The sequence below is a fragment of the Schistocerca nitens genome, chromosome 8 (genome assembly GCF_023898315.1).
Source record: "Schistocerca nitens isolate TAMUIC-IGC-003100 chromosome 8, iqSchNite1.1, whole genome shotgun sequence".
In the NCBI taxonomy this organism is placed as follows: Eukaryota; Metazoa; Arthropoda; class Insecta; order Orthoptera; family Acrididae; genus Schistocerca; species Schistocerca nitens.
Window position 1 is genome coordinate 486,422,815 of NC_064621.1, and position 21,948 is coordinate 486,444,762.

The 21,948-nt window shown below is 42.6% G+C and overlaps 1 protein-coding gene and 2 non-coding genes across 4 annotated transcripts in view; all 3 read right to left on the bottom strand.

The window, feature by feature from the left end:
- The window catches only part of LOC126199382 (uncharacterized), a 327,315-nt gene that overhangs the window by 92,495 nt on the left and 212,872 nt on the right, over positions 1–21,948 (bottom strand). For both annotated transcript variants that reach the window (XM_049936298.1, XM_049936299.1), the window contains exon 2: positions 13,539–13,670. In XM_049936298.1, the coding sequence (XP_049792255.1) occupies positions 13,539–13,670 (132 nt within the window). The remainder of the gene's footprint in view (positions 1–13,538; positions 13,671–21,948) is intronic.
- On the bottom strand, positions 8,789–8,863 carry Trnat-ugu (transfer RNA threonine (anticodon UGU)). The gene has a single exon. It is a non-coding gene; the product is annotated as a tRNA-Thr (tRNA).
- Trnat-ugu (transfer RNA threonine (anticodon UGU)) lies at positions 9,234–9,308 on the bottom strand. Its single transcript has one exon. It is a non-coding gene; the product is annotated as a tRNA-Thr (tRNA).

A 21,948-nucleotide genomic window follows, 5' to 3' on the forward strand; every position in this document is an offset into this window, starting at 1 on the left:
ACAGTCAGCTTAAAGTGCAGTTTATGCTGTTTATGGATTCTTAAATGAAGACAGAAATTATATTCAATAAAAAAAACATTCGTGAAACCAATTATTTTATCCACTTCACCTGACTGTATTAGATACTGTCATTTTACGGCAGAAACAAGGGTGTGTATGGTTCGCTTAGACGGAAGAGCCTGCAAATAATTACATAGTCTGAAGTTAAATGTTTAGTTCGAAAGTTCGTTACTGCATTACGACGACCCCTGCAGTTTCATGAACACCGTATGAATAATTACCATAAAAAATAATAGAACATTACGAAGTTTCAGAGAGGAGAAGTAAGCTGATTGATCTACCACAAATAAGTGATTGTCGGTTTGTGTGTATGAAATTTTGACGATCAGATTACTTATTTTTACTGATGTTTTCCTTTGTGATCAAACCTTGGAAGTGAATTTATAATTACTGGTGTGTAGCGAGTGATTCAATCTACTTATCTTACATTAACATCCAGAAGTTCACTTGCTTTACTGATACTGTGTATACTTTATTGCTTTATAAATCACGATATGAATTAACGACTACATTCCGAAATTAATTTTGTGGAGGAATCCAAAGCACCAGTTTAGATCAATTACGCGCCTCTCTCATTCTGTACATGGCAAGTTGAAATCCCCCCTCCTCTCATTAAAATATCATGACCAGGAAACATGGTCATATCATCCAAACTGTCTCTGAAGGCTCTGCCGCTACGGCTCCTGGTGCAAGTGTTCTATGAAAAGCATCGGATTGCCATGTTTGACCCATTTTGATACTTACTTTAACTCAGACTATCACACATTTGAAATCTGTCATAATCTCACTAGACATTACCGAATTCTTTCTTCCGATAAGTACGCCGCCACCATTGACGTCTCACCTATACTTGCAGGAAATGCAAGACTGGAATCAGTCTGAATTTAGGATTTGATTACTGTTGACTTTCTGTTCCCAATAGTATCTGGGCATTATTACCTTTAATAAGCGATAGTAATTCTGGGACGTTACCATGGGTGATCCTGCCGTTTGTCAATATCATACGAATCTTTTCTACACTACACTACACTACACTATTCAAAACTTACGGACGAAAGTAACTTTCGCATGATGTGTCATTGCCAAGAAATGAAACTTGGACCACACATAGAAATAGCCGCTACAATATACTGCAGAAGGTAACTGACAGAAATATGCATTGAGACGAACAAAAATGAGACTTTTATTCAAGGACAATAATTACACTGAAGTCACCGCAGTTTTGTTGGTCCCCTGGACATTAAAAAAGGCGGGACGTGGTTCTTAATAGTGTGCGTGATCACCTTGGACAGCAATGCATGCTGCGCAATGTCCTGGTCATAAAATTGGTAAGGAGTTTCTGTGATAGAGCGTTCCATTCCTACACCAAAGCGGTTGACAACTATTGGATGGTCTTTGGTGCATGTGGACGTGTTGCAGTATGTCTCCCCAACTCGTCCGTGTGGTCGATGAGATTTACGTCTGAGGAACGGATAGGTCAGTCCATTCGCCGAATATCCTCTCGATCCGAGAGCTTCTCCACTTGCACTGTTCAATGTGGTCGCTCAACGTCATCCGTAAAAATGATTTCAGGGCTAGATGCACCCTCTGAAAAGACGCATATGGGGAAGCGTACCGTTTTGGAAGGTTTGGAGGTCAGTACGCACTTTACTTCGACATGGATCCATTCATGCCTGCTGCAAAATGCAGCTGTAGTAGACCATGGTCAACGACTTCATCTCCTTTGGGTAGCATTGCTGTGGTTCGGAACGCTCTCCATGCAGGTGAAACAGTGATGTGAGCAATACCAACCTCCTGTTCTACCTTCGTCATCGTTCGTCCTTCTTCCAGTTTCCTGATGATTGTTCCTCACTTGAAGTTATCCAAATGTTGTGTCCAGAACGTGTTGTTGCGAAGAACATCACAACAGTGCAGCATAGCCACTCGGTGATGGACACACACTCTCGTTTCCCGTTCCTTCAACTATTTCCAATCCCATTTGGCGCTATGGTCACGCTGCCCATATGCCGCGTGACGTCCAACTTTCTGTGCGTGACTGCGAGACGTCTGGCTCTCCCAGTAGGTGAAACAATGCTGTGAGCAATACCAACCTGCTGGGCTACCTTCGTCATCGTTGAAAGGTGGCTACACTGAGCCACAGCGCCAGAGATTGCGCCAAAGAGTTTTATTCCGCCGCCTCCACTGCCAGTTCTTGTCGAGAAGTCGTGGTGGAGAGTGCTTGTTGAGATGTGGTGGTAGAGAGTCGTTGTTGAGATGTTGTAGTAGGGAGTGCTTGTTCCATGTTGTGTGCAGTTGTTTGATGGGCTAGACAGCTGACGTTGTTCGAATGGAGATATTGTAATGATCAGAGTGCTGTTCGTCAATATATGAAGGTAAAAAAATTCCGTTTTCTTTTTATTATTTCAATGTCTTAAATAATGCGTCATTACAGGTTCAGTCAACAAAGCATCTGGCTTGTGCTCTTGTATTAGAGTGTAATTCTGGTTTCCTTACGCAATTATAGTATTTCTATTTTTTTTAATTACTTCAGTATAAATGGTATTTAAAATTTCTTGTCTTATTGAAGAAGAACCGTGCCAGATGTGTACGTTGAATCACACTTCCACACAAAGAACAGTTACACTTGTGCTTTGGTTTCGTACGTTTTATAGTTGCTGGGGACTTAATTAATTAATTGTGTTAACGGAAATTTTCTTTCATTCTTTGTTGTTATTCTATGCAGTCAGATTGCGTACAAATACTAGTCAGGGCCAACCGTTTACGAGACTTCGTAGCCAGACAGACAGCTACTAAAAAATTAAAAGTATTTGCATTTCATATTTATATAATTAAGCCCCCATGCACGTGACGACCGCTGCTTCGGATCGTCCCTGGAATTCTTCTGATTGAAAAAATAGCAGACAGTAGTATTGTCGTAGTAATTTGTAGTTTAGTAATTGTAGTATATATTGCATGTGTAGATTTGGTAATTGTCATTCTTCTAATGGTATTTTTTTTGCAAAATTTAATTTTTGTTGTCTTGTCTATGGGTTTGACAATTTAGTGCAATTATTTCAATTGATCGATGAAAAAGGCAAAAATGATGGATAGTCAGAATGACGAAATTCTTGACATGGCGAACTCGCCAACACAGGAGAACAGTATGATGAATAATGAAGTGGAAAACAATTTAATAAGTCGGGAAAATAATCCGGAACCATTTCAAAATTTTTCTCAATCAGAAAATTCACAGAATACGACATTAACGATAGAAGATTCTGAAATTGTATCGAACACAGATAGCTTTATGGCTATGCAGAAGGAAGTTAGTTTTGCGGGAAATGTTAGGGGCGAAAAGAATTTCGAACCGGCTAATATGGAGCAGTTGATGGGTGCTATATTAAATTTGGGAGCACGAATGGAAACACAGTTTAGATCTGAATTAAAAACACAGATAGGAAAAATTAGAACTGAGATAGGAACAATGGAAACACGCTTAGACTCACTGGGATCACAGTTAGGATCTGAATTAAAAACAGAGATAGGAACAATTAAAACTGAGATGGGAACAATGGAAACACGGTTAGACTCACGAATAGGGACATGTTTCAAAAATATGAAAGATGAGTTAAAGAAAGAAATCAGAGAAGAGGTACAACCGATTTTGAATGCTCACAATAATAGATTAATTTCGATAGAAATTAGACAAAAGGAACAGGATAGAGAACAGGAAGAAAGAGATCGCGTGATAGTACAAAAATTTTCAGAGTTAAATTTACAACGTGCATGGGGGCTTAATTATATAGATATGAAATGCAAATACTTTTAATTTTTTAGTAGCTGTCTGTCCGGCTACGAAGTCTCGTAAACGGTTGGCCCTGACTAGTATTTGTACGCAATCTGACTGCATAGAATAACAACAAAGAATGAAAGAAAATTTCCGTTAACACAATTAATTAATTAAGTCCCCAGCAACTATAAAACGTACGAAACCAAAGCACAAGTGTAACTGTTCTGTGTGTGGAAGTGTGATTCAACGTACACATCTGGCACGGTTCTTCTTCAATAAGACAAGAAATTTTAAATACCATTTATACTGAAGTAATTAAAAAAAATAGAAATACTATAATTGCGTAAGGAAACCAGAATTACACTCTAATACAAGAACACAAGCCAGATGCTTTGTTGACTGAACCTGTAATGACGCATTATTTAAGACATTGAAATAATAAAAAGAAAACGGAATTTTTTTACCTTCATATATTGACGAAAAGCACTCTGATCATTACAATATCTCCATTCGAACAACATCTGCTGTCTAGCCCATCAAACAACTGCACACAACATGGGACAAGCACTCCCTACTACAACATCTCAACAACGACTCTCTACCACCACATCTCAACAAGCACTCTCCACCACGACTTCTCGACAAGAACTGCCAGTGGAGGCGGCGGAATAAAACTCCTTGGCGCAATCTCTGGCGCTGTGGCTCAGTGTAGCCACCTTTCATCGTTAGTCCTTCTTCCAGTTTCCTAATGATTGTTCATCACGTGAAGTCATCCAAATGTTGTGTCCTGACCATGTTGTTGCGAAGAACATCACAACAGTGCAGCATAGCCACTCGGTGATGGACACACACTCGCGTTTCCCGTTCCTTCAACTGTTTCCAATCCCATTTGGCGCTATAGTCACGCTGACCTTATGCCACGTGACGTCCAACTTTCCGTGCGCGACTGGGAGACCTATGGCAACGTACACCCGTATTTTGATTCATTTCCACCTATTGGTTAATACGTTAGGATAATTTATCTATCTCCTCCATAAGGTTTGCAGAGCAGTGTGTTTCTGATCTACAAGGACGAACGTTCCTTGAGGACTTGGATTTCCAAGCAATTCATCACTGATCCCAAGGGGGGATTCCTGTAACCTAGAAAGCCGTCATGTGCACGCCAAATGTATACTCCGATACCCTAGCAGTCGCTTCCTGCGTTTAGTGCACTCCTGACGTATTCAGGAACACCTAACAATTCTCTACCCTATAGCGGATATCGAGAAATTCGCATCCAATGTCGTCGCAGAATCGTTTGAGTCTCTGGTTAGGACCTACCACTTGGTTCCAAGCCGCGATCGACTCTGCATACAATGCTGCAAATAGCGAGTTGAGCCTGCACCCAGTATGCGATGTTCCACCAAATCAGCCAAGGATGGCCTCAGAACCCAAGCGGCAGGCGTCATTCACGGCGACAAAGTCACTGTCCGCACCTTGTTGCACCCATTACGTTCAACAGCTGCTGGCGGAGCCTTCTGCACATCTCAGACGAAATCTCCCGGCAAATATACAGAGTACAAACTGGCATTCTTTCCCCACCTGCCGGCTGTTGAGGCTCCATTACCCGCCCAGCTTCGGAGTTCTCAATGACCAAGAAATCCAACCTCTTGATTGTCCAGACTTATCAGGAAAACTGGATTCTGACCCAGAAGACGGGGTATCCTGTGCTAGCTTAGATATGTTATCAATACTGGGCAACACCTCGTTCATGTTGTTAAGGCGTAAGGAGCCAACCGTATGGCCAATTCCCACTTTTACTCAGAGATACTCGAATCCACTACAGTGAGCCACTAACCCTCACGTGCAGAAGGGTTGTTCAGACGGTGCACAACGCAATACGCAGTAACACCGGCGTTGCCAGGGGATTGCAGCGGAACCAGAGGTTGCCGCAGCTTTCGTCACTAGTGCGCCAACATGGCTGCAATTTGGGGCAGGAGCCTCAGGCCTGTCGACTGTGCCCAACGCAGCTTCTAGCTGTTTCCGGACAAAGGCCAATTCTCCTTGTGTCTGCACACAACAGGCGCAATCCCTATTCATTTCCTGCTGTGTAAACAATTATAAAGAGGAAATTTACTAGCAATCAGTGAAGGACTAAATGAGAAAGAAGAAGCAGGCCGCAGAGCTTACAGACATTAAGTAAAGAAAGTGACACTAGCTCTTCCAGAGGCGGAAAACTACACTACAGAAATAACTCACATCCAAACGACCGAAAAATAGGCGAACTCTTACATCAAAATTAATAGCACTACAAAACACATATAAATAAACTCCTGCTGTTCACTGTTCAGTTCTACTCAGAAGCGCGTTAGAATACCAATAAACTAAACAATGTACACAGTCTGTGTACAAACAGTGAGCTGCTGCTGCTGCTAAACTTCGCCCTGTTGTACGACTGGAGTTCAACAGGTTTAATGATGTTCGGAACAAGCTATCGCACCTGCATACGAAGATGTTACACGCGAATACTTTCCCTGCTTGCACAGCGAAGCAACAACGTCCAGTACTTCGAACTGTAACACGGCCTTACGTTGCTACATGACCCAAGTTAGTTCCCATTACAACCAGATCTACATTTCCAATTGATCTAAGGCCTCAAATAAAGCTTAGACCTTGTTTTAATTGCAGAAACATAACTAGCGTATCGCAAGGAATACAGTATTGCAGTTTCTGTTCACTGAAATACGTTTCAAAGCGTATAGCTTGTAATGGAACTGATCATTAACTCATCTTTCACTACGTACAGTACTTGTCGATTCAGTTAAGGAAACGCGCTATTCGATAGTCTACGTTTCATAAATTCCCTGTCCGGATCAGACAAGATGGGAACGATCTATTGATACGTAATCAGCATGGTTTCAGAAAACATCGTTCTTGTGCAACGCAGCTAGCTCTTTATTCGCACGAAGTAATGGCCGCTATCGACAGGGGATCTCAAGTTGATTCCGTATTTCTAGATTTCCGGAAAGCTTTTGACACCGTTCCTCACAAGCGACTTCTAATCAAGCTGCGGGCCTATGGGGTATCGTCTCAGTTGTGCCACTGGATTCGTGATTTCCTGTCAGGAAGGTCGCAGTTCGTAGTAATAGACGGCAAATCATCGAGTAAAACTGAAGTGATATCAGGTGTTCCCCAGGGAAGCGTCCTGGGACCTCTGCTGTTCCTGATCTATATAAATGACCTGGGTGACAATCTGAGCAGTTCTCTTAGGTTGTTCGCAGATGATGCTGTAATTTACCGTCTAGTAAGGTCATCCGAAGACAAGTATCAGTTGCAAAGCGATTTAGAAAAGATTGCTGTATGGTGTGGAAGGTGGCAGTTGACGCTAAATAACGAAAAGTGTGAGATGATCCACATGAGTTCCAAAAGAAATCCGTTGGAATTCGATTACTCGATAAATAGTACAATTCTCAAGGCTGTCAATTCAACTAAGTACCTGGGTGTTAAAATTACGAACAACATCAGTTGGAAAGACCACATAGATAATATTGTGGGGAAGGCGAGCCAAAGGTTGCGTTTCATTGGCAGGACACTTAGAAGACGCAACAAGTCCACTAAAGAGACAGCTTACACTACACTCGTTCGTCCTCTGTTAGAATATTGCTGCGCGGTGTGGGATCCTTACCAGGTGGGATTGACGGAGGATATCGAAAGGGTGCAAAAAGGGCAGCTCGTTTTGTATTATCACGTAGTAGGGTAGAGAGTGTGGCAGATATGATACGCGAATTGGGATGGAAGTCATTACAGCAAAGACGTTTTTCGTCGCGGCGAGATCTATTTACGAAATTTCAGTCACCAACTTTCTCTTCCGAATGCGAAAATATTTTGTTGAGCCCAACCTACATAGGTAGGAATGATCATCAAAATAAAATAAGAGAAATCAGAGCTCGAACAGAAAGGTTTAGGTGTTCGTTTTTCCCGCGCGCTGTTCGGGAGTGGAATGGTAGAGAGATAGTATGATTGTGGTTCGACGAACCCTCTGCCAAGCACTTAAATGTGAATTGCAGAGTAGTCATGTAGATGTAGATGTAGATGTAATGCCACTTCCTCGGACGAGAAATGAAAATCAAAAATTAGCTCCCAATACCTCAAACATTTCCCCCCAAGTCCCAAATTCTCAGAAAAGTGAATAAGCGAACGAAGTTCCATTTATCACTATTGTTAGGACAATAACAAGTGAAATGATAATTAAATAGACACCCTAGCTGCAAGAAGGCGTTGATACACTTCATTGGGGACATGTTGAAAATGTGTGCCCCGACCGGGACTCGAACCCGGGATCTCCTGCTTACATGGCAGACGCTCTATCCATCTTTCTTTTTTTTTCTTATTGTTCATTATTGATCGTTGTGTTTGGTCGTTGCGGACGTCGCAGGACATTCTGTTCAAGTTCGGTGGTTGATCCTTCCACTCAGTTTTTTTATTACAGAGGCCAACCGGCTCTCTGACCGAACACGCTGAGCTACCGTGCCGGGTGTAAACATTTCTCTCGAGGGAAGACTTGAACCGAGGACCTCTGCTTCCGCAGCTACTCACGCTAACCACGGGACCACGGCGCTCCCGTGTCTGCAAGGACTTATCCCTTGCACGCTCCCCGTGAGATCCACATTCCCAACATGTCCACAACACTACATTCGTAGTGCGCCTAATAGATGTTTGCCCATCATACTCATTACTCGTGGCAGATTAATCTACCAAGTCCCGTACGAGTTTGGGCATAGCGTGTGTGTTCGCACAAGAAGGTCGAAGGCCGGGAACCCATATTTTTTTAACTATATATATGACGGTAATATCTGTTCCCGAAAGAACAGTTACCGTGGATGACCATGCAGCTTTGCTAGAAATGAAATGATAATTAAATAGACACCCTAGCTGCAAGCAAGCGTTGATACACTTCATTGGGGACATGTTGAAAATGTGTGCCCCGACCGGGACTCGAACCCGGGATCTCCTGCTTACATGGCAGACGCTCTATCCATCTGAGCCACCGCGGGCACAGAGGATAGTGCGTCTGCAAGGACTTATCCCTTGCACGCTCCCCGTGAGATCCACATTCCCAACATGTCCACAACACTACATTCGTAGTGCGCCTAATAGATGTTTGCCCATCATACTCATTACTCGTGGCAGATTAATCTACCAAGTCCCGTACGAGTTCGGGCATAGCGTGTGCGTTCGCACAAGAAGGTCGAAGGCCGGGAACCCATATTTTTTTAACTATATATATGACGGTAATATCTGTTCCCGAAAGAACAGTTACCGTGGATGACCACGCAGCTTTGCTAGAAATGAAATGATAATTAAATAGACACCCTAGCTGCAAGCAGGCGTTGATACACTTCATTGGGGACATGTTGAAAATGTGTGCCCCGACCGGGACTCGAACCCGGGATCTCCTGCTCACATGGCAGACGCTCTATCCATCTGAGCCACCGCGGGCACAGAGGATAGTGCGTCTGCAAGGACTTATCCCTTGCACGCTCCCCGTGAGATCCACATTCCCAACATGTCCACAACACTACATTCGTAGTGCGCCTAATAGATGTTTGCCCATCATACTAATAACAAGTAATTAAATCAGGAATCTAAGACTTGACAATTTAGCAATCTACGAAAGAAAGATTAAATTTCAGTAAAATTAAAATCAAAATCATAATAAATCGCAAAATTAGCATAAATTAACATTCGCAAAGTAGAGCCAACGATCCCAAAGAATACTCTGTGTGAGTACTCTTCGGGAATCGTGAGTAATGACTAAGTATAATTCAATGCATTGTCACTACGTTACGAGAGTTAGCCGAAGCAGGTCATATATTTGAATGCTCGTACATGTAAGCGCGCTTAGATTGTTTTTGAGATTGAATAATGTTTTTGAGATTGAATAATTGCGATCTGTTATGACGCAGTAATACGATCTGCTGACTTCAAATATCACGGCATTAGAATCCGAACGGAGGACTTTTACCTACTAGAATAAAGTGAACTTTTAACTAGATAATTGAACTAAACATTACTTAGACAGTGATTTAGGCAACGAACACTGATAGACAATTTTCATACATAATAGCCAGTAGTTTATGGAACTTCAGTGATAGGTCCGAAATATATAATTTAAATCCCCCCAACACCTGGAAAGTTTTCTTCTCAAAGCTCGGTTAGAAAGTGACTGACATTGTGCAATAAAACACCGTCTCGTGCCAAGTCGTGCATTTGTGATTTAAATTTCTATCAAATTATTGACATGAAACTCCCAAGTAATAATTACGCGCACCGATAATATTTGACTATAGCGCTCGGCGCTTGTGTAGAATCTTTGACTCAAATAACAAGACCACTGTTACGATTTCTTAGATACTTGAAATTACGACCAGCTTGTAGGGAATTTGTTTTGGATGTGACTGTATTGGTTTTATCATTAATATTTCATCATTAATCAGTTAAACATCGATTACGAACGATTAATTACGATTCTTAGTGAAGTAAATATCTCACGCATGTCGACATTTCGGTTCAGCACTGTTATTTTGTGTAACGTCTTCGTAACCTGATAACGATCTCAATACTCTACTGACTGACGCCGAGTTTTAGCCGAGGCCAAGTACAAATCAAACCAAATCATCAAGAAGAAGAGGCGTTTAAAGAACAAGGTCATAATTTCACATTCCATAGTTTTAATGATATTAATAAAATTGTTTTATACATTTGTATACAAAATTTATATTCAAATGACATGCGATATAAATAATATTAATTTTAATTTTTTTCAAAAAATTAATATTTTTCGTGTGCGGTATTGGATTTATTTCGAAATTTGATTATTCAATTTTTTAAGTCATCGACATAAAAATGGTTAATTATAAACTTTTAAAATTACTTCAAGGAAAAGACTCATTTCTTAAATAAAAGAATTTCTTCGATACAAGTATAATCATTGTCCTTCTTGTTTAGTTGCTGATAGTCACAAGTCGGCTGGGAGATATAGTTTATAGGGAGATAACAGCCATATTGAACAATTATAATTTCATGATTTTATATTGGAAGTTAATTCAGATAATTCTGTATGATGAAAATAGCGAGTGTTTACGCCTTGAAGAATACTTTTACTTACATAAGCCTTTTCTTGAAGGGAAATTATAATTTTTGATTTGTGGGAACATTGAGTCTATTACGAAAAAGTTCTAAATTTGAAGACAATGTGAAAAGATGAAAAGTCCTATACGCGAAATGAAGGCAATAAATCAACAGTGCTCTTATCCGAAAATCAAAACCTGTATAGTATTACCTAGACGTAAATCATTCTTTCAGCGAGCCACGTTTTCGCCGGGGAGCCACAAGAAGCAGATGAGTAATAAAATTTTTATTGTGCGATGTTTCTCAGATATTTTGGCTGTATTGTACAAGCGTTGCCTCCGCTAAAATAGTGCACTTGACTTAAACAACAAATAAAGACTTTTTCAAGTTCGTACATTTAATTGTTTGATGCATTAATTGGAGGAAGGGGTGGTCGCAAGATCAAGCAACGGCTGCTCGTGGAGTGTTTCATAGCATGGAGTATCTTCTGCATACATCATTTGTCAAACTGTACAGTACAATGTATCTGAAACGTAAATGTAGAGTGTGAGATCCTCCGCGTGAGAACTAAAAAATTCGCTAAAATCCCGTTACACGATAAATCAGATTTAAAGTCAGTCGAATAAATTAAATATCCTGGGAATGCAGCTACGAAACAACTTAAAATGGGACCATCACATGAAAAATGCTGTAGGGAAAGTGAGTCAAAGATTGCGTTTTACTGACCGAACATTTAGAAGATGGAACAAATCTGATAAACAGAGTATTAACACTATGTTTGCCCGTCCTCATTTGGAATACCGCTTTCCGATATGGAATCCGTATCAGACAGGATTTACGGAAGTCATCAAAAAAGGTCAAAGAAGAGGCCCTAGTTTTGTGCTATCGCGAAACAAGGGAGACAGTGTCACGGATATGCTAAGCGAAGTTATGTGGCAATCATTAAACCAAAGGCTTTTCACGAAATATCGATCACCATCTTTCGTCTCCGAATGCCAAAATCTTTTTTAACTCCACCCAGACAGAGAATAAACGCAGTAGTAATAAAATAATAAAAATCAAACTCGAACAGAGAGGTACATTTTTCCCACTTGTTAGTCAAGAAATTGTCTGAAATACACTACTGGCCATTAAAATTGCTACACCACGAAGATGACGTGCTACAGACGCGAATTTAACCGACAGGAAGAAGATGCTGTGATATGCAAATGATTATCTTTTCAGAGCATTCACACAAGGTCGGCGCCGGTGGCGACACCTACAACTTGCTGACATGAGGAAAGTTTCCAACCGATTTCTCATACACAAACAGCAGTTGACCGGCGTTGCATGGTGAAACGTTGTTGTGATGCCTCGTGTAAGGAGGAGAAATGCGTACCATCACGTTTCCGATTTTGATAAAGGTCGTATTGTAGCCTATCGCGATTGCGGCTTATCGTGTCGCGACATTGCTGCTCGCGTTGGTCGAGATCCAATGACTGTTAGCAGAATATGGAATCGGTGCGTTCAGGAGGGTAATACGGAACAACGTGCTGGATCCCAACGGCCTCTTATCACTAGCAGACGAGATGACAAGCATCTTATCCGCATCGCTGTAACGGATCGTGCACCCACCTCTCGATCCCTGAGTCAGCAGATGGGGACGTTTGCAAGATAACAACCATCTGCACGAACAGTTCGACGACGTTTGCAGCAGCATGGACTATCAGCTCGGAGACCGTGGCTGCGGTTACCCTTGACGCTGCATCACAGTCAGGAGCGCCTGCGATGGTGTACTCAACGACGAACCTGGGTGCACGAATGGCAAAACGTCATTTTTTCGGATGAATCCAGGTTCTGTTTACAGCATTGTGATGAGTTACGAGCCGTGGCTCTACCCTTCACTCGATCCCTGCGAAATCCTACATTTCAGCAGGATAAAGCACGACCGCATGTTGCAGGACCTGTACGGGCCTTTCTGGATACAGAAAATGTTCGACTGCTGCCCTGGCCAGCACATTCTCCAGATATCTCACCAATTGAAAAAGTCTGCTCAATGGTGGCCGAGCAACTGGCTCGTCACAATACGCCAGTCACTGCTCTTGATGAACTGTGGTATCATGTTGAAGCTGCATGGGCAGCTGTACCTGTACACGCCATCCAAGCTTTGTTTGACTCAATGCCCAGGCATATCAAGGCCGTTATTACGGCCAGAGGTGGTTGGTTGTTCTGGGTACTGATTTCTCAGGATCCATGCATCCAAATTGCGTGAAAATGTAATCACATGTCAGTTCTAGTATAATATATTTGTCCAATGAATACCCGTTTATCATCTGCACTTTTTCTTGGTGTAGCGGTTTTAATGGCCATTAGTGTAGGTTCTGTGAACCCTATACCAAAGGCTTGTGTGAGCTGCAGAGTAGTGATGTAGATTGAGATGTAGACCTTGCTAGTTGTCGACCTTGCCATGTAGAAAACTGTAGGCACAAAGTTCCGGTGCAAGTGGAGAGGCGTGATTAGTTGAGAAAGTCAAGTGATCAAGAGAATAGGGTTAGTTTATGGGTAGGGTGTGCTGACGGACCGGTTAGTAGCTGAGGCACTTACACGCGTAGACACGCACCTTGATCTCTGCGAAGGTGACGGGCTGGGTGCGGTAGCGCAGCGAGCAGGCGCCGGGGCCGCGGTGCACGGGCTTGCGCACCGCCCGACGGTGCTGCAGGCGCGACAGCGGTTCGGGGTACACCGCGTCCATCTGCAACACGCGCCGCCCACCTCTCACTCTTAGCTCTCTGGGCAAAACACAGGCAAATTAAGGGTAGCACACTCTAGTTACACAGCTCACGAGCCATTGCTGGTCAGCTCAACGGACACTGACTATTTTACACTACCTCACAAAAAGCGAAACACCCAGAAGCCGTGGTCAGATGTCAGTGTGACTTTGTACACACCATCAGCGGATATGCAAAACCTCTGTGAAGTGTAGAAAGGCCACCAGAGTGCATTAGTGTGGTTCGTGTTTGGTGTTGTTACTACGGTAAGGAATACACGGTCCAGTCACATTACTGTCATCACTGCCTGTACTCGATGTCAACGCGCAATAACCACTCACAGACGATAGGTGGCAGCACTGGCAGCGGAAGGTAGGGTAAGTCTGGGTGATATGGTGAATCGGGTGAAATGGTGAATTGCTTTAATTCTTTACTGGTTAAACGGATGGTCTCTGTATGTCTGCATGCCAACAGTCTCTGATCATCTGTACAGCGTGCACGTCTTGAAAACCAGCTCCGATTTAAAAACCGTAAGTACATTGTACAAAACTGCTTTCGATGCTAAATAATTTTTATATGCTGCATGCATTTGTAAATGTTACTTCAGGTAGCGTAGTCCGCGGAGTATTTTTTGATATATTCTGCCTTCTTATACTGTTTATGTACTACATAATCTACAAATAGTTGCTTCTAGCGTTTTGAACTTCTTGCCGTGCTATTCACCGTTTCATCCATAGCAGATGGAAGAAATGGTGAACTCGGGCAGGGGTGATTCGGTGAAGCACTTTTCTTATGTGTAAAGTGTAAAGCTTTTATTTAGGTACATCCCAACCAGGGCTTTTGACAAGTCATGAAATGTTAGCGTTTCCTGTCCGATGCGAGAGTTATATTCTGTTTTACCCGACGTCTCAATACAAGCGTTAATTTAAAAATTAGTTTTTATATATATTTTTTGCGAGTACAGTTTGGTTTGTCAGTGATTAAAAAAGTAAATGTTCTAACTACCGCCATTGTTCCAGGCAAAGATGCCTACATTTTACAAAAGACAAAAAGGATCCAGCCGTGCTGATTGGACAGAGGAGCAACGTAACGGTGCCGTAAAAGCGGTGAAAAATGGAATGAGCCTGACTAAAGCCTCTAAGGAGTTTCACGCTCCATGGTCAACGCTGAAGAGACGATTAGCAGACGGGTGCTTTGCGAAAAAACCTTTGGGTGGGCCGCCTGTACTAACACAAGAATGTGAGAAAACGTTGGTAAAACATATCATAAAATTACAAAACTTCGGATTTGCACCGACAAGGACAGAAGTACGTACCATGGCAAATAAACTAGCTGAGAAATATAACCAACATCACGAATTTAACCGAGAAAAGGAAATTGCTGGAATGGACTGTGAAACACGTGTATTCAGTAGCAGCGATGGCGAGGCATGACAGAATCTCTGACCAGAGAGTTATTTATCGTTGCTAGTCTGCGCTTGACCGCGCGAGAGTTAAGGGCAGTTGCGAGAGAGTAGTTGTATGTAGCGCGTCGCGAGAGCATGTAGTTCGTTCGTGCCAGTAGCGCGCGAGAGACAGTCAGAGTTGTGTGTGAAGAGTCGGCGGGCGTCGACATGGGTCTCTGGTCAAGGTTTGGGACGAGGTATATTTTAAATAAGGTAATGAAGCAGCATTGTGCACATCTGATAATGTAATGTATCTTAACTGTAATTAATTTGTTCAAGAATTGCCCCAATAATAATTTTGTTCTCAAAGCAATCTTTTTAAGAAAATAATCATTACAATTGAAACAATATTTCCTTTGCTTTTCCTCCCAGATTTAATTTATCAGGTTGATTATTGCACAGGGCCTAAGGTCAGCGCAGATGACCTTATAAAATTTATCAGGTTCATCTTAACGTTAATGTTGTGGGGACTTAACATTTTTTCACATTTTTGTTATCATTGAGTTTTATTAGTGCTGGAGCTAACATTTGGCTCTAATTGCATTTTCATTCAATTCATATCATTTAAATAATAATTATGGGGAGGTTACACTTAGCACGATGTCCAATTCTCATTTAAATATTTTCATTTATTTTTGCGGGGAGGTTACAACTGGCTACATTTATTCTTAAAAAGAACTCCGGAACTCTCAATCCGCAAATCGGAAGGACTCTCACAAGCACGGTCAAGGGGTTTAAGTACGAAAAGCGTTTCAGACTATTTTTCATTGCTGCAGAACATCTTGGTAGAGCATAACCTCCTTGATAAGCCGGGAAATATGTTCAACGTGGATGAGTCCGGACTTCAGCTGAATAATAGACCAGGTTACGTGTTGGCAGCAAAGAGGTCTAAGAGCGTTCCAGCGCTAACATCCGGCGAAAAGGGAGAAACCATATCTGTAATCGCTTGCTGCAATGGAGAGCTTGTGTTTTGAAGGGAAAAAATGAAAAGGCCGAGTACAAGGACAGTATGCCGCCGGGTTCCACGTTTTTCATGTCAAAAAAGTCGGCGTACGTAACAACTGATATTTTTCTTTTGTGGCTAAAGAGCCATTCTGCACCGAGGAAGCCTGAGGGAACAGTCGTGCTTATTTTGGATGGACATAGCTCTCATTGCAGCAGCGTGGATACATTACAGTTTGCAGAAGAAAAAAAAAACATAATTTTGCCGTGTCTACCCAGCCAAACCACACACTATCTTCAGCCGCTAGACAGATCATTTTTAAAGCTCTGAAATCCTATTATTACAATGCTTGCAATTCCTACATTAAAATGAATCCAAATAGAAAAATTTCCAGACTAGTGGTCGGAGGACTGCTTACAAAGGCATTGGTACAAGCAGCTACGACAGAGAAAGCAATATCGGGGTTCAGAAGCACAGGAATCATCCCGTTTAATCCTGATGTCATCTCCGAATACGCGTTTTTAACATCAGCTTCTGATCAACATCAGGAAAACAACGAACGACATAAAAACAGACCTACTTCACCTCGACCAAGTTGTTCGCACTGGCAGGAGATACCTAATTCCTCGGAAGAAGCAACTGCAGACGTAGATAACGATCAGGGACTTGAATACATACAAGCTTCACCACAAGTGGGCTGTTCGCAACGAGCGGAAAATCCACAGGAAAACATGCAGTCTTCATCAGAAGCAACAGATATGACCTCGACAGTGGCAACAGAAGAATCTCAAATAACCCCTGGCAAACTCTTGGACCATATTTCGCCGATACCTGTCCTAGATAAAGTTGCATCTGCAAGGAAGCAGTCCAGAGCTTTAGCTGAGGTTTTGACTTCTCCAGAAAACATCGACAACCTGCGAAACAGAAAACGACAAAATGAGTCAGTGAAGAGTAGAGCAAATGCTAAAAAGAGGACTAAAGGAGAAACCGTAACCAAAGGAAAAATCGTAACCAAAGAGACTACCACAGGAATTATCAAAAAGAAGTAGCCTAGGAAACGAAACGCGTCTACCACTGACACCGAATCCCACTCGTCGTTGGATGTCCAATTGCAAGACGATGATGACCACGCGGATGATGAAGGGTACTGTTGTGTAGGGTGCGGTGAACTGTACAGTTGCACTAAAAATGATGTGGATTGGATCAAATGTATTAGCTGCCAACGTTGGCTGGTTGGCTGCATGAAGACTGTTCAAAATATGAATCTATGTGTGACGTATGTGGCAAAAAGCAGGGGAAATAAGTTCACCATTTCACCCAAAGGGCATTCGCCATTTCACTCATATACATGGGTGAAATGGTGAAATTGATAAAAATAAGTATTGTTTTTTTTTAACTTTTGTAGTGGCTTAAAGAGGATGTGGTACTGTTAATGTGTTACTTTTGTATTTTGTGAAAGGATAATGTTTTTATTTTATTTAAATAAAAAAATTATTGTCTTCTACGAGGCCCAAATTTTTTGTTCACCATGTCACCCTGATTTACCCTATATAAAGCTTGTCGAGGGGATGCGGAAAGCAGTGCAGTCGTTGTTGCAATACGGAAATGGAGTGACTTATCTGAGGACCAAAAGGACATCGTTATTGGCTTTCGGTCCAAGGGTGCAGGCATTTGCGAGACGGCTAAGTTTGCAAATTGTTCGTGCGGCGCCATGGGTAAAGTTTACAGAGCATGATAAAATGGCGCTATCCGAAAACGATACCGAGACGCCTATGCTGCACCACGGGCCATCTATGACCGGGGTAAATGCTACGGAAAACTGTACTGACGAATAGAAGCGCAATTGTTGAGCAACTAGTCGCCCAATGAATCAAGGGGCTACCGGCTACCCACAGTGACTCGACAAAGACCGTTTAGCGAACATTGCTGCGTATGGGCCTCCGTAGCAGGTGCCTGGTTCATGCATCCATGCCGAGTGCTGCTCATCAACGACGAAGATTGGGATTTGCAAGTCCATTGAGTAGCGGCAAGTGGCCTTTTCAGATGAATTATGTTTTATGCTCCACTGGATAGATGGCCGTTGGCGTGTACTGAGTGGAACGTCTGGAAGGAAACACCCTGCACCAATCGTCGGAAGCCTCCAGGCTGCAGGGAATCCCTGTGTGACGTCGTCATTCTGGAAGGCACAATGGATCAACTTAAGTATTCATCTGTTCTTGGGGAGCGTGTCCACGACTACATGCAGTTTGTTTTTCCTCAGCAAGATGGCATCTACCAGAAGGACAATGCAACATGTCACACAGCTCGCAGTGTTCATGCGTGGCTCGAAGAGCTCCTAGATGAGCTTATCATACTCCTTTGGCCACCCCAGATTGAAACACCATCGAGAACATATGGGATGACCTCGATCGGACTGTTTCTTAACCGAGAAATCTAGCACAGCTGGTCACGGCATTGGGGATGGCAGAGTTCTACACCCCTGCCTGTACATTCCAAAACCTCACTGACTCCCTTCCTGCACGTCTCGCAGCGTTCCGTGGTGCAAAAGTTGGTTACTCAGGCTTTTGCCAAAAGGTCACATTAATGTGGCTGGACGTGTATAAGGGGCGTGAAATCGTGTGAGGAAACGCGATCAGCATTTTACAGTCTGAAAAAGACCTCATTGTCGGTCTCCGCTTGGATGGCTGGTCGAATCGCGTAACTTCCAGATTTTTAGTGCAATCAGATGTGGCAGTAGCCCAACATTGGACTGCTTGGGAAGGAGAGAGCAGGCGTGCTCATCGTCAAGATTCCGGTCGACCACGTCGCACACCACAAGGAAGGATCGTTGTATTGTGCACCAAACGAATCGTAAGCCCTTCGCATCTGCGCTTGCCATCCGAGAACAGTTAAAGGACTCTTCAAATAACTTACGGGTTTGTTCGACGACGTCACCGCAGTAAACCCGTAAGTAATTTGAACAATCAATTCGCCGGGAAAAGTTAAGGTTTCACAGTTAAAGGACTCCCAACATACCCCGACTTCCTGCACTGTTGGCTGTACAGTAGTAGCAACTGGACTAGGGAATTTTGTCCCATGCATAGGCTGCTTTTAGCTCCACAAAAGAAAGGGCTGCATTAGGAGTTGCGCTGTGACCGGGAAACGTGGACTGTGATACTTGGCGGCGCAATGCGTTCAGTGGTGAACCACGCTTCTGTGCTGGAGGACCATTGTTGGAAAGTATGGTGGCGAGAAGTCCCATTCTTCTAATGCTTTAGAGAGGCAAAGCCGGCGCTACTCCCGGCGTCATAGTGTGGGGAGTCATCGGGTCTGACTGCAGGTCATGGCTGGTAGTGACTGAGGGAACTGTGACGACACAACGGTACGTCATGGACATCCTGCGTCCTCATGTATTACGTCTCATTGCAACAATTAGATAGTGACATTTCTCAGCAGGAAAATGTTCGTCCACACGGTATACTTCATATTGAGGTACACCTGATGCTCCGGCCGCTGTGGCCGTGCGGTTCTAGGCGCTTCAGCCCGGAACCGCGCGACTGCTACGGTCGCAGGTTCGAATCCTGCCTCGGGCATGGATGTGTGTGATGTCCTTAGGTTAGTTAGGTTTAAGTAGTTCTATGTCTAGGGGACTGATGACCTCAGATGTTAAGTCCCATAGTGCTCAGAGCCATTTGACCCATTTTGAACACCTGTGGCCAGCAAGATCCCCAGATCCGTCCCCGAAAGAAATGTGTGGGATCAGGTTGGACATCAACTATGTCCCAGGGCCAGTATCCAGGACATCAAGGACGAATTACAACTGTTGTGGGCTTTCTTGCCTCAGTTGAGGATACAACTGCTTTATTACCCTTCCCCCAAGCGAATCAGTGAATCCAGATCACAAATGGTTCAAATGGCTCTAAGGACTATGGGACTTAACATCTGAGGTCATCAGTCCCCTAGACATAGAACTACTTAAACCTAAGTAACCTAAGGACATCACACTCATCCATGCCCGAGGCAGGATTCGAACACGCGACTGCAGCAGCAGCGCGGTTGCGGGCTGAAGCGCCTAGAACCGCTCGGCTACAGCGGACGGCTCCATATCATAGTGATTAGTTACTTCATATTAGCAAGTTCTTTTAAATTTGACTCGATTTTGTAATCACTGAAATAATATAATATACCCTTTTAATCAGTGGAGTTTCATTTCGTTTCTTTCGCCCCTTCTGGGAGCCTCACTCTTTTTGTCAAGCAATCTGATTCTTACATTGTTCCATCTACATAGAGGTTGAACATTAGAGTAGAAAGACTGCATCCTTGCCTTACGCCGTATTTTAATTCGAGCATTTCTCTCAGAACGTATTTAATTGATTTCTTCTTGATCTTGAAAACTTATTGTTTTCTTTTGCTTCTTATACGTATTGTATATTACTCATCTTTCCTAATGAGGCATACGTATTTTTCTGTGGAATTCAAACATCCTGGGCCGTTTTACATTGCCAAAAACTGTTTTCTACGTCGAAAAACATAGGTGTACCGAGTTGATGGTCCCTGGAAGAAGTGTCAGAGCTACACCACCTTCTTCCCTAAAACTACCTTCCTGGACTTTTTTATACGCTCAGATACTCGCATACGAATGACACATCCGTATATGTACGATTGGCAAGCACAGCGAAAACAACTATTCAGTAAGACTTTATGCCAGAATAAGTGGGTTAAACGTTTAACACGAGGGCTGGCTAGGAAACTTAAGACTTTCGATGGTTTTGCTTACGTCAGTGTTTCATTCGCGCTATAAAAACAATAAGTACTTTATACGTGAGTAAGAACTAGTTCCACTGGTCTTATGACGCCAGATGGTCGAGCAAAGAAGCCGATTATCAGTGGCAGAGAATACGTTTATGTACGAGCTGTGGTTTTTCAAGGTAAGTACCGTTCTGAAGTAAAAATAAAACAAGTAGATTTTTCTTAACAATTTTATTTTTACGTGAAAGTCTGTACTTTAATCTACTTTCCTATTATGATGTATCATGCAGCGTAACTTGCTGTGACAGTGCGAGAGAGAGACAAAGATATTGTTTATTACTCTGTGGCAGTCAGCGCTCAGATAATTATTCTGAGGATATAGAGTTCTTTTGTTCTTGTTAAGAGTAATTTTTTTGGAGGAGTGGAGAGCCATTCTTGTGATGTAAATATTGACGCCATTGCGAGTTTTTTGATTCACATTGAAAAATATAAGTGCATATGGAAGGAAATCAGTTAATAGAACAATAAAATATTGTTCATTTCAAGAAGGTACGTCTTATTATACACCCAGCGATGTACTGCTATTGTGATTTACTAATAAACACCAGTTGAGAACAGTTCCGACGGGAGCGTTCAGTTCTAGTGAAATAGTTCGATGTTTTCTTCGGAAAAGAAGTCACTTCATGGATCATTCAAATCCACAATAGTAACTGGACATTTCTCAGAACTGAAAGCAATCTGATTGCTATGCAACAGAGCCCCGAAGAATATTTCTCCGTATTTCGGTTACCACTTTCAGCTCAACACGGTATCTGCAGCATCTGGAGCAGATTTCTACAACAGCGGAAGCGTGTAATCGCCATCAGTTTCACACACCGCCCTGTGTACGCTGTATGTATTTACCCACAACAGTGAACATACAGTTACTCACACACATAGAAAGACAATACTAGGTGGTGTGGGGAAACATTTCAGTATAATGGCCCTGTAGAGCTAAACAGAAATTAGCCTAATAATAAAAGGAGTCATTATACTATATAGTTCCCATGAATATTTAGGCACTTATAATATTGTACAACCAGTTTTAAATACCATATAAATATGCCGCCCTAGCATAACTTTCGATAATAATTTAAACGTTCTGTAA